Consider the following 13,569-nt stretch of genomic DNA (forward strand, 5'->3'; position numbering starts at 1 on the left):
AGAAGAAAACAAAAAAGCAAAAACAATCCTTAAAATTAGGAGAGTTCGAATTAAAGAAACAAAGAAGAACCCAAACAAACAAACAAAAAAAAAAGACTCTTTTTTTTTTTAAAGATCAAATTGAGCTGATACAATGCATCAAATTAGGGTTTCGTAGCAAGAAGAAAAGATCTAAGATCCAAAATTTTCAAATCGTGAACTTTTTTTTTTAACCCCTAGAGCCCTCCACAAACACTTCAAAAATCCTTTTTTTTTCCTCCACGAGGATGAACAAAAACCAATTTTGACGACACAAAAAAAAAAAAACGCAATTTTGATTTTTTTTGGTTCTCTTAATTAAAATTAAAATTAAGAGATTTAATCAAAAATCTCCTTTCTCTTTTTTGTTTTTTGTTTCCTTTTGAGTTCTTTTGAGTTGACGGCGTCTCTCTCCGTCCGCGCCTTGTTTCTCGCTCAAGTCGTCGTCTCACTTTCTCTCTCCAAAACACGATATTGTCCAGTTTTGTTACTTTATTAGCCCTCGTATTTTTGATTTTTTATTATTTTGCACCCATTAATAATATTTCGTTCACTATTTTGACCCCAAAATAGTCTTGCATTGCAACTACCAAACTAAATTTTGTAGACCAAAGAAATGGCGCAGACAAATGTGATACAAGAATTATAAACTACGCACACTTGAACACATTTGACATTTCATTCGTGAAAGTAACAAAGGTTGACTCGTTCTTTTCTATCTTTTTTACATATATAATATAATCCTATGACTATATATCTATATACAAAATTACAAATTGTCAAAATAAAGATGTTTAGGGATACACAATAGGATATTTTTCAAAACAGAGTTAAACAACTCTTGATGGACGACAATTAGTCTGAACTCATCTTTTAAAATTAACTTTTATCCTTTTATTTTATCCCAAAAGTGTTAATTTTCTTTAAAATATTTTTTATATATGTTTAAGATTTCAAAATCAGGACCATGAATTAATTTATATTGATCAGAAATTATATTTTTATTTTGGTAGTATCAGAGCCTACACAACATAAAATTTTGTAGACTATTTGTCAAAGTAGATTGTGTTTGTTGTTGTTCCCATTGTTTGGTGGGAAATTGTATATAAATATAAGTCTTAAGATTGAAAAAAAATAAAAGACAGAGAGAAAAAAAAAATAGAAAATGAACCTCAAAAATGGGTGTAGATTAAAAAAATATAAAATTATGAGACCTGAATCATAAATAATGAGAAAGAGAAGGACCAATGAGAGGTCAAAGACCAATATAGACTACTAACTCAATCGGAAGTAGAGCCCACGGAACGAGGATGCTACGTGCTCGTATAGGCCTTTCTGAGCGATTGCGAGACGTGATCCCCTCTTTGTAAGATAAATTAAACAAACACTTTGGGACCAAAAAATAATATATACCACTAATTGTTCAATTTCAAAAGAAAAATTAATACAAACCTGAAAAATCAATGTAAGAACATGTAGCCAATACTAAAACAATATATTGAAGACATTTACACATGCTTCATCTTTCATGTCAATGTTACAAGAAAACTAATTAGGGGAAATATATCACTGTTGTTGGTTAGGTCGTGGAGAGCAATGTTTTGAATAGACAACTATCTAACTTGGAAATTTTCAAAATTAAAAAGAGTATTTAATTTGATCTAGTTTAATTTGCTCTATATAAGTGTGTATTTGCAGCTATTATATTATACTAGTTGAAATATAAACGAAACGTAGGATATAACGTATGACATCGAGAGCAAAATGTGGGTTTAGGTATTTAAAAACATAGTGTAAAAGCCACCTATATTATTATTAAACGAACAATAAATACTAGTAGTGGTGTGGTAAATACAGTAGTCATCAAACAAAAGTAGAAAATTTGGTGACAAAGAAACCATATATTTGCAGAAAACAAAGATATATAGAACTTGGTCAAACATATGTGAAAATTATCTGATCTCTCTATTTTTCATGTTGCGTCGAAAACAATTTTTCCAACAATGATTAATAGATTTTCATGTGTCTGATTCCAGCAATATACAAGGAAAATTGTGTGTGGCGATACTAGCAGGAAAAAAAAATAACAACGGCCGACAAAAAAGCAGACAAAATATTGGTCGGGAAATTAATATTTAATTACCTCGCTGATGTAAACTCTCTCGAGTTACGACTAAATTCAAATACAAGTAACAACAACGGACAAAAGAAAGAGTACTTGGCTGCATTGACAGGTGGCCCATGGAGGATTTTTGGTAGTTATCTGATGGTGCAAGCGTGGTCAGCGGAATTTGACCCAGTGAGAGATGAGATAGAAACGACACCTGTGTGGGTTAGGCTGTCGAATATCCCGGTGACTCTCTACCATAAGGCTATCTTGATGGGGATTGCTGGAGGGTTGGGAAAGGCTTTGAAGGTAGACTTCACTACGTTGCACCTTGATAGAGCCAGGTTTGCCAGAGTTTGTGTGGAGGTGAATCTGAAAAAACCTTTAAAGGGATCCATAGTTGTCAATGGTGTGAGATATTTTGTATCCTATGAAGGTTTGTCAACGATTTGTCCACGGTGTGGAATTTACGGGCATTTGGTTCACGGGTGTCCAACGGTGGTGCTGGAGAAGAAGTTAGCACAGGAAAAGGAAATGCTGGCGATAGAGGTGACTTCAGCAGTGGACCCTGTAGACCATTTGCCCGGTGGGGGAGTGGATGACGCGGAGGGTTTTACGGTGGTTCGGAGATCGGGAAAACAACCGGTAACTACGGCGACCTCTGCACAGTTAGTTTCCTTATCGAGGGGAGGATCTGCGGGTAATCAGGATCGCAATCTTCGGGATATCACCGAACGAGAGGATCTCGGGAATATTGTGATTGCTAACAGTTTTGGAAAGTTACAGGAGGATACGGTATCTTCGGAGGTTAGGGAAGAGGATATGCGTATCGAGGGAAATAAGGAAAATGTTGAGCATGTGGATGTCCGTAAAGACGAGAAGCGTGGTGTGCACATAAAGGAAGGTAGTAGTGTTAGATTTTTGGCTAAAGGGACCAATATGGGTCCGAAGGGCCCAACTGCTAAAGGGGCTGCGAATAAAAAAGATAGGAAGGTTAATGGGCCGAATGTCAAAATGGCTAATAGTAATCGGCCCAGTAAAGGATTAATTTTTGGCCAAACGAGTGAGGTGACGGTTCGTTCTGAGTCCGGTAAACGACTACGGGTGGAGAGAGAGAATGTCAGTGGCTCGGGAAGTTTGGTCGGAGGAAACAGTGGTGGTCCGAGGGCTGTTCAGAATGGTCCGACGAATGACCTGCCACGGGGAACGGAACAGATGGAGTTGGGCGGTCTGGGTGCGAATGGCTTGGGGGTTGCAATTGCGTCTCCGGCGGAGGAGGTAATGGCGATGGGTTCTGCGTAACGGCGTTCCCCGGTAGTTCTTGTTGTCCAGAAGTTTAAGAAGATGAATTGCTTATTTTGGAATTACCGGGGGGCGAATAAACCCAACTTTAGGAGATCTATAAGATATCTGTTGAAGAGATTCAACACTGATATTCTCGCGATTTTTGAAACCCACGCAGGCGGAGATCGGGCACAACGTATCTGTCAAGGCTTGGGCTTTGAGAATGCTTTCCGGGTGGATGCAGTGGGTCAACGCGGGGGGATTTGGTTGTTGTGGCGGTCGAGTGTAGGAGTGGTGACTGTTGTGGAAGCATCCGAGCAGTTTATTCATGCCAGGGTGGAGAATGGTGTGGAGACTTTGCATTTGGTTGCAGTGTATGCAGCTCCTATTGTGAGTAGGAGAAGTGGACTTTGGGAGTTGTTGAAGGCTACGGTTGCTAATGTGAATGACCCCTTAGTGATTGGAGGGGATTTCAACACTATTGTGCGGGTTGATGAGCGGACAGGTGGGAATGGTAGTTTGTCTCCTGATTCGGTGGCTTTCGGAGCGTGGATATATGAACTGGCTCTTATCGATATGGGGTTTAAAGGTAGTCAGTTTACTTGGAAGAGAGGAACTGTGGTGAACTCGTTCGTAGCTAAACGGTTGGATCGAGTGTTGTGTTGCGCACAGGCAAGACTGAAATGGCAGGAGGCCTCCGTAACCCACTTACCTTTCTTATCTTCTGACCATGTGCCGTTATACTTGCAGTTTGTTCCGGAGGGTAGAGTGGACCCAAGTAGACGCCCGTTTAGGTTTGAAGCTGCTTGGTTGGAGCATAGTGGCTTTAAGGATCTGTTAGCAGCATCTTGGAATGGAGCTGTCTCAACCCCAGAGGCTCTTCAGAGCCTTAAGTTGAAGCTAAAGAAGTGGAATCGAGAGGTATTTGGGGATGTTCAGAAGAGAAAAACTCAGTTGTTAACTAAGATAACAGAGGTTCAGGAGTTACTTGATAATGCTCCGACAGATGATCTTCTATCCCGGGAGGCAGACTTAACTAAGGAATTTGATAAAGTGTTGGAACAAGAGGAAATCATATGGTTTCAGAAGTCCCGTGAGAAGTTCATTGCTTTGGGGGATCGAAATACTAAGTACTTCCATACTCAAACAGTGATTCGAAGGAGACATAATAGGATTGAGATGCTGAGGGATAACGCAGACCGTTGGGTTACGGATTCTCATCAGCTGGAAAGGTTGGCGGTTGACTATTTCTCGAGATTGTATTCGATGGAGGATGTAACTACTGAGCCTCCAAAGTTATCGCAGGTAGGTTTTGCGAGTTTGAGTCAGGGTGAAATCACGGCTCTGCACAAACCGTTTGTTGAGGTGGAGGTGAGGGGTGCAGTACAGAGTATGGGTAAGTATAAAGCGCCAGGGCCAGATGGATTTCAGCCAGTTTTCTATCAGAATTGCTGGGAGGTCGTTGGAGATTCAGTTGTTCAGTTTGTGTTGGAATTTTTTGACACTGGAGAATTGCCTAGGGGGACGAATGATGCGTTGGTGGTGCTGATTGCAAAGGTATTGAAACCTGAGAAGATAACACAATTTAGGCCTATTAGCTTATGTAATGTTTTATTCAAAACTATAACTAAAGCTATGGTGGTGAGGCTTAAGAAGGTGATTAACAAGTTGATAGGCCCAGCTCAGTCTAGTTTTATACCAGGGAGGTTGAGCTCTGATAACATTGTGATTGTGCAAGAGGCGGTGCACTCTATGCGAAGGAAGAAAGGGAAAAAAGGCTGGATGCTGCTTAAATTAGATCTAGAAAAGGCCTATGATTGTATTAGGTGGGACTTCCTTGAAGATACTTTGATTGCAGCTGGTTTGTCTGAGGAATGGGTGAAGTGGGTAATGGTGTGTGTAACTGGTCCTACTATGAGTTTGTTGTGGAATGGAGAAAAAACTGAAGGGTTTAGACCAGCTAGAGGGCTAAGACAGGGTGACCCTTTGTCACCATACTTATTTGTGTTGTGCATTGAGAGACTATGTCATCAAATTGAGCTCTCTGTTGCTTCTAAGGAGTGGAAGCCTATCAGATTGCTCAAGGAGGGCCTCTCTTGTCACATATTTGTTTTGCTGATGACCTCATATTATTTGCAGAGGCTTCAGTGGTGCAGATCCGGGTTATTCGACGGGTGTTGGAGAAGTTTTGTAATGCTTCTGGTCAAAAGGTCAGCCTAGATAAGTCAAAGATATTTTTCTCTTCGAATGTAAGTCGGGAACTTGAAGTTCAAATCAGTGCAGAGAGTGGTATCAAAGCCACCAGAGAGTTAGGGAAGTATTTGGGCATGCCTATCCTTCAAAAACGTATCAACAAGAATACTTTTGGTGAGGTAGTGGAGAGGGTTTCTTCAAGACTTTCTGGTTAGAGGAGCCGGTTTCTAAGTTTCGCAGGCAGATTAACGTTGACAAAGACGGTATTGTCTTCTATCCCGGTACACTCGATGTCAACGATCATTCTACCAATGGCCACGGTGAATATGCTTGAAAAGTTATCAAGGAATTTCTTATGGGGTAGTACTGAAGACAAGCGGAAACAACATCTGGTAGCTTGGGACCGTGTTTGTCGCCCAAAACAGGAAGGCGGACTGGGGATTCGTTCATTGAGGGAGATGAACAAGGCGTTAATTGCTAAGGTGGGTTGGCGTCTGTTACATGATAAGGAGAGTCTGTGGGCTCGGGTTCTCCGGAGTAAGTATAAAGTGGGGGAGGTGCAGGATCCCCGATGGGTGGTTCCCAAGAGTCATTGGTCATCTACTTGGAGAGGTATAGGAGTGGGGTTGAGAGAGGTGGTGAGGTTAGGGTTGCGGTGGGCAATGGGGAATGGTAAGTCTATCCGGTTCTGGAAGGACCCATGGTTGTTGAGTGTGCCTCTGGAGGAGTTAGTAGTGGGTTCGTTACCGACTGGCTATGCGTCGTTAACTGCTTACCAGTTGTGGCGTGAGAGTGGTGGCTGGGATTTTGCTCGGATTCTGCCATTTGTCCCTGAGTACATAAAGCTTCATCTTTTGGCGGTTGTAGTGGACAGAGTTACGGGAGTCCCTGATCGGTTGTCTTGGGGCGGTAGTGTGGATGGGAAGTTTTCTGTGAAGTCTGCATATGCGCTATTAACGCGTAACCTGGCCCCTGGATACTATGGGGGTGGCTTCTTTGGACGTATTTGGGGGGTGGTTGCTTTGGAGAGGGTGAGAACTTTTCTGTGGATGACCGGTCACCAAGTTCTTATGACGCAACTCGAGAGATTCAGACGGCATTTGAGTGATTCGAGTCTCTGTACTGTCTGTAAAGGGGGGGAAGAGTCTATTATTCATATCTTACGAGACTGTCCCGCGATGAGGGGCGTTTGGTATCGTTTGGTCCCTCCGAAATCGCGAGCGAAATTCTTTTCCAAGTCTATTTTAGAATGGTTGTTTGATAATTTGGGCAGTAGGAAGCTAATTGGAGGTCTTGAGTGGTCTACTCTGTTTGCTGTTACAGTGTGGTGGGGGTGGAAGTGGAGATGTATTAATGTGTTTGGTGAGAACAGGAAATGTCGAGACAGGGTGCAGTTTGTGAAGGATGCGGCAGGGGAGGTGTTGCAGGTGCATGCGAAACAAAGGAGAAATGCAGAGTCAGTTGTACGAGAGGATAGACTTATCTCTTGGAGCTTGCCACCGGTGGGGTGGTTGAAAGTCAATACGGATGGCGCCTCTAGAGGTAATCCGGGGTATGCTGCAGCTGGTGGGGTTATTAGAGATGGGACTGGGGATTGGGTTGCGGGGTTTGTGCTTAATATTGGGGTATGCTCTGCACCGTTAGCAGAATTGTGGGGAGTGTACTATGGGTTGTATTTGGCCTGGGAGCGGAGGGTTCCGTGTTTGGAGTTGGAGGTGGATTTGGAGATGGTGGTGGGATTTTTTCGGACAGGGATATGTGATTCACATCCGTTGTCCTTCCTAGTACGCTTGTGCTATGGCTTTATTTCAAGGGACTGGCTAGTCCGTATTACACATATTTATCGGGAGGCGAACCATCTTGCTGATAGTTTAGCTAACCATGCCTTTTCTTTGCCTTTGGGTTTTCATGTTTTTGATACTTGTCCTAGTTTTATGTCCTCTATCCTTGTAGCAGACATGAATGGGTCTGCAGTTCAGCGCTCTGTTCGCTTGTAATTTTTTAATTTTTGAATAAATAAGGGAGACATTGTCTCCCCTCCCTTACCAAAAAAAAAGTAACAACAACGGACATGTGAGGTTAAAAGCCCAAATGATCACTTCCTTTATTTTGTTAAAACATAGTTTATCAAATTAGGCCCACAAAAGCTCTATATGCAATGGGACGGTAACATAAGGGCATGTGCATCGGTTGTCCTACAATTTTGGTCCTTCAATTATTTTATTTATATTTTGAGAGTTTCTTAAGTTTTGTATAGCATTGGTGTCCTTCAGGGTATGGTCCTTCATAGTATTTTTAATTAAAAAAATTAATTATTTAAATAAATATAGGAAAACATATTAAAGTTTTAATTTAAATAAAACATATAACATTGACATTAAAAACATAAGAAAATTACAAACTTACAAAAACTTGAAAAAAACAAAAAATACAATAAAAACATGGAAGATTCTCAACTTCGAATGTACATTTTGTCTAATAGCCTCAAAAAGATTTGTTTTGTCAAACAGAGGAGACTCGATGAACATGCACAAACCCAGAATTGCATGAAGAGAATACCTTGTCAAAAATTGTAGATATAGCTGGTTATTTACACCTCCAGGAGTACTTGATTGATCACTAGAAGAAAGAGATCTTTTAGAAGGGAGCTGCATCTTTATCGAGATCTTTGTGTGAACGCAAAGGTTCTGATAGATCCTTTGACACAATCTGCAGAAGCCAGAGGAAGTACTAACTCAGAAGACGAACTTTGTATCAGAGGCCAAATATGAAATAAGTAACAAGGAAAGTTTGAAGTGTGCTCTGCTCCTAAACAAATTTCTTATTACTATACTTGCAAGACAAATGGTCATATAATNTAGAAACGCTTGGGCCTTTCTGCAATTGTTCCCAAAAAAGCATAACTATTAAACTATCTACCATAATTTAAAGACAAAAAGATAAACTTCTGTAAGAATAACTTCAACCTTTTGCAATGATGCGCAAGGTCCAATAATCCCTTGGATTTTTACGTCCTTTGAACAGATGACCTCAAGTGCACCACTGAAATGATAGGTTGAAAAACGAGTGAGAATGTCACTAACTAAATTACCTGATCAAGTGCGGATGCAAAAAGGTCCAGTACATGTCCTTGGTTAACCAATTGGTTAGCGAGAGCATCATAAAATTTCTCTGCTTTCTTATAGAAGGGAGCTGCATCTTTATCGAGATCTTTGTGTGAACGCAAAGGTTCTGATAGATCCTTTGACACAATCTGCAGAAGCCAGAGGAAGTACTAACTCAGAAGACGAACTTTGTATCAGAGGCCAAATATGAAATAAGTAACAAGGAAAGTTTGAAGTGTGCTCTGCTCCTAAACAAATTTCTTATTACTATACTTGCAAGACAAATGGTCATATAATACGGAGATGCATAACCCACACGTAGCTCAGCACAAGATGAAGAGAAAATCCATCATAGCTCAAGATTACAGCCTAACAGATTTGCAATGCAAAATTCAAACTAGCTTAAGCAACAAACTAGTCATCTTATAGCATATACATCCCATCCTTACACTCAGAAATTCATACACTCATCCAGCTAACCTAGAAACATAATCTAAAAACCTAATTCGAACCAAAACTGAGACACGCAACTATCGAAACAAAAAACATAAACCAAAACCGTAAATCAAAACAAAAAACAGAGACATTTGCAGCGTAAACCCAGAGATAAAACTATTATCGAGAACAATCGAACCACAGACTAAACAATCGAACACCAGACTTACCGAATCAGGGGAAAAAATCGAAAATACAATACAATAAAATTCCTAAATCGTACATACTAAACTAAATCAAAGAACCCTAAATCGAGAGACTAAATTCAGGATAAAAAATTGAAACCCATAACCCTATATCCAACTCTAATAACAAATAAGAGACTCAATCGAGAACTCTAAATCGAGAATCAATATCGAATCGACAAACAATATACCAAACCCTAAAATCGCAAACGGCGTTGGAACACTAACCTCGTGAGATTGGAACCGGCGGATACCCTTCAAGATGAAACCACAGATCGATTCGGATGACGAAACTAACTGATGCTTTCGCCGGGAAAACAAGTCGCCGTCGAGAGAGAAAGAAACAATAAAGAGGGAGTCGGAGATGAAAAAAAAAAAGTGATATTTCGATTTTTTTGTTTACCCTACCCAAACAATACAAACATATCACACGCAGACACGTGTAATGAAGGACGATGAAAAAACGTCCCCTAATAAGGAACATATCTTGTTAATATATCGAATTTTGATTTAAATTAAATCACTTAATTGACAAGAACGGTGTTTAGGGACACCGATGCAAATGCCCTAAGTGTTTGATGAACTAGAAGGTTAACTTATAGTTCAAAAAAAACAAAAAAAGTGAAAAAACAATCCAGAAAAAGTAAAATAATCCATTTTTCATGATTTGGTAGGTTAATAGCATGATGTCGAAATTGTAAAATTTTAACTGATCATTTACTATTCTAAAATCTGTTTGGTGTATCACAAATACAGAATAGTGTTAATATTGGACATATTTAAACACATGTCATCAATTTCACAATATTCATCATTAATGAAAGCAGCTGTTAAAAAAAAAAAAAAAAAAAAGGTGTCACACTAATTAATGTGAAACGCATCCAAATATATAACAAAATATCACAAATTGCATACATCACCTCATATATAGACAGAAAGTAAATTTTTATGGTAATTAAAATATACATTTTGTTAACGAGCTCTCAGAGCAAATTCCAACACAACGTCGAAGCAATAATGGAGGATCTTGTTATTGTCTTGATAGCCCTCTTCAGTTTGGCTGTTATTAGTGGTACGATATCTTGTTGCATCTGTCTGCAGGCGGATGAGAAGAAACGAACAGTCACCACTACTATCGATGACGCGAGAAGAAGTAAAGACGGTGGCTTCATGATTTTTCCAGTAGCGGCTGTCTCCTCCGGGGATCACTGCGGTCATCATGTCTCCTCCGGGGATCACGGCGGTGGTTGTGGTGGACATGGAGGAGGATGTGGCGGAGGATGCGGAGGTAATTAACGATTCTTCTGCTTTAGTTTAGGCCATTCGTAATTTTGTTTATAGTACCATCGACTAAACCCAGTTAAAGAAAATTTAAATTTCAAGTTACTGACTCCACTGAGATTTTTATTATTATTGGTTATTGCAAACGCTACAAAATATATTACATACCTACCTAACTCTTCCATATCCATGAAAAATTTGCATTTTCTTGATGTATCCATGAACAAAAAAAAGAAGTTGTCAATTGATTAGTAAAAGTTAGACATAATCGCGCTCCAGTGGAGAATGGAGATCAAAGGCATATACGGTGGAATGGTTAACTAATTAGATAATCGAATGACTCCATAAAGAGGAATAAAGTGTAATTCACTGAATCGAGGATGCTTCCTCGTTGTTGAGGAGAGTTGTATTCAACAAGATGGATGATGATCGAACAAACTCATCAGAAACGCGTCAATCATAATTGTGAAATAATTTTGTTCTTGTGGTGTAAAATCAGATTATAATATGAATCACTAACTTATGGACCCTATAGAAAATCAAGAGGAGTTATTGTGAGATATTATTATTATGTAAATATGTATCGCTATCTATCTAATTAAGGAAATTAGGTTAACATTCTTTTCCTATATAAACCAAACCATATCTGTATAAACCACACCGGTGTTCTCTTAACTTAACAGAAGCATCTAGACAGCCTCTTCACACGGTTAAGAAAACTTTAACGTCTCATCATCATACGCCACGTGTCAAAACCTGGTGCCTTCAAGAACGTTCGCCTTTACTCTTCTTCTCTTTTTAACTGCTTTTATAACTTCTACAATCCTAATTTTTTCTCAGCCTCGAAATCTCAAATTTTCTCGGGAAAAAAAAAAACGTAACGATCGAACCAAAAACAAAAAAAAGGAAAACAAATTCCGAAACTTGTTAATTCCTAGATCATCGTCCTTCTTCTTCTCCGGTTCTTTCCAGTATTCGAATATTCCCGCGTTCGTTTGATCAAGAATCCATTGTGTCGGTCGATTACAGTTTTACAGAATGCATAAGTGGAATCTTCCTTACCGGAAAGATGACGTGGAGACCGGCGCTAGTGGCGGTGAGAGAACTCTTTATCCGACGATGCTCGAGAGCCCCGAACTCCGATGGGGTTTCATCCGTAAGGTATATTCCATAATCGTTTTCCAGCTTTTAGCAACCATCGCCGTCGCCGCCACGGTGGTTTTCGTCCGTCCGATTGCCGTGTTCTTCGCCACCACTAGTGCCGGTCTTGCTCTCTGGATTGTCCTAATCATCACACCTCTTCTAGGTAACCAAAAAAATCTAAATTCAATTCGATGTTTTTTATTTATTTTAGGGTTTTGGTTTAATTTGTTATTGTTCTGTTTTGGTTGCAGTAATGTGTCCTCTGTACTATTACCACCAGAAACATCCGGTGAATTACTTGCTTCTAGGGATCTTCACGGTGGCTATGGCTTTCGCCATTGGATTGACGTGTGCTTTCACCAGTGGTAAGTCTTTCCTTGTCACACACTCTACTTCTCCTCCTTATTCCTTTCTTGTCTTTCAAGCGACTTATATTAATTGCTTTAAACCACACGCTTTCTATAATAGCCTGTAAGGACCTCCAATACATTTTAGCTGGTTTTGACTTTCCTCATACTCAATAATTGGTTCACTGATAGCTTAATCTTTCCATAGAAACCATTGATTTGTCTTTATACCACATTGGATAAACCCTTATGTAGTTTCAAATTATTCATTAAATTTTGGAAATTTGTTGCTGGAACAGGAAAAGTGATTCTTGAAGCAGCGATTTTAACGACAGTAGTGGTGCTTTCCTTAACCTTGTACACCTTTTGGGCGGCGAAGAAAGGATATGACTTCAATTTCCTCGGTCCATTCTTATTTGGTGCTCTCATCGTTCTCATGGTCTTTGCCCTTATTCAGGTAAGTATACACACTTCTTTTGGTTTTAACATTGGAATGCAAGAACTGAAAACAGAGCCTAATGGTGGCTTTTTTGTTTTTTTGCAGATATTCTTTCCGTTGGGTCGGCTCTCAGTGATGATCTATGGTTGTTTAGCTGCGATAATATTCTGTGGGTACATAGTTTACGATACAGACAATCTCATCAAACGTTACAGTTACGATGAGTACATCTGGGCTGCAGTTTCGCTCTACTTGGATATTATCAACCTCTTCTTGGCTCTCCTTACCATTTTCAGAGCTGCCGAATGAAGCGTCTTTGCTCCTTTTTTTAAGTCATGATCAGTGTTATTATCATGTCCTTCAAATATGTAAATCTTTGATATTATTTGTTAACAGAACCTCCTTTTCTTTGGCAAGCTAACTTGTTTTAGTAATCGATTAGTATTGGAACTTGCGCTTAAAGTCCATATTCTGTTGTTTTAACACAACACAGCTATGTCTGCATCTGAAACGCAGACTCAGAACAAAACTTGAAACTTTGACTTTTCCTCTTAACCATTTCCAACATACAAATTTCTTTCAAACTCTACAAAAACGCAAAAAGAGATATTAGCAGAAGTGTTTCTCTTTCCATATCAAACTTCAATTCGATTCCATTCACATGAATATTATTTTATTTAGATTACTTGCAACAACAAATCTAACAATCACGGAGATGGAGGCGGCTGCACGCACCCACAAAGTATCCTGTTTTTCATTCTCTTTCGTCGCTCACCTCTCACTCCACTATAGATATAGTCCCGAAGAAGAATCCTCGTTTTGCTATCAGATATCTTTGCTTTTGCTCGATTCTCTCTATCTCCATCCATTTTCAGTAATAGAAACTGTAATCTCTGTATCTCCAACTGTAACCTACCAATCTTCTCTGATCCTCTTCTCGCCTGTTCTGATATCCTCTTCCTTCTGCTACTCT

General features: G+C 39.6%; 2 protein-coding genes across 2 annotated transcripts in view; one reads left to right on the forward strand and one right to left on the reverse strand.

Annotated features, from left to right (window-relative positions):
* Positions 11,365–13,000, forward strand: LOC104754415 (BI1-like protein). The gene is made up of 4 exons (XM_010476608.2): positions 11,365–11,973; positions 12,062–12,175; positions 12,457–12,614; positions 12,702–13,000. Exons 1-4 carry the CDS (start codon positions 11,706–11,708, stop codon positions 12,903–12,905), a joined length of 744 nt encoding a protein of 247 aa, XP_010474910.1. The 5' UTR covers positions 11,365–11,705; the 3' UTR covers positions 12,906–13,000.
* The window catches only part of LOC104754416 (protein NETWORKED 1D), a gene marked incomplete in the record, with an annotated part of 21,028 nt that continues 20,577 nt past the window's right edge, over positions 13,119–13,569 (reverse strand). The window contains 1 exon segment of the mRNA XM_019239387.1: positions 13,119–13,512. Within this exon segment, the coding sequence (XP_019094932.1) occupies positions 13,304–13,512 (209 nt within the window).

This window comes from Camelina sativa, chromosome 17 (assembly GCF_000633955.1).
Source record: "Camelina sativa cultivar DH55 chromosome 17, Cs, whole genome shotgun sequence".
In the NCBI taxonomy this organism is placed as follows: Eukaryota; Viridiplantae; Streptophyta; class Magnoliopsida; order Brassicales; family Brassicaceae; genus Camelina; species Camelina sativa.

Coding starts and splice junctions, on each gene's coding strand:
- LOC104754415 (XM_010476608.2), top strand. CDS start 11,706: ATGCATAAGTGGAATCTTCCTTACCGGAAAGATGACGTGGAGACCGGC. Junction 11,974..12,061: donor AATCATCACACCTCTTCTAG/GTAACCAAAAAA, acceptor TTTTGGTTGCAG/TAATGTGTCCTCTGTACTAT. Junction 12,176..12,456: donor GACGTGTGCTTTCACCAGTG/GTAAGTCTTTCC, acceptor TTGCTGGAACAG/GAAAAGTGATTCTTGAAGCA.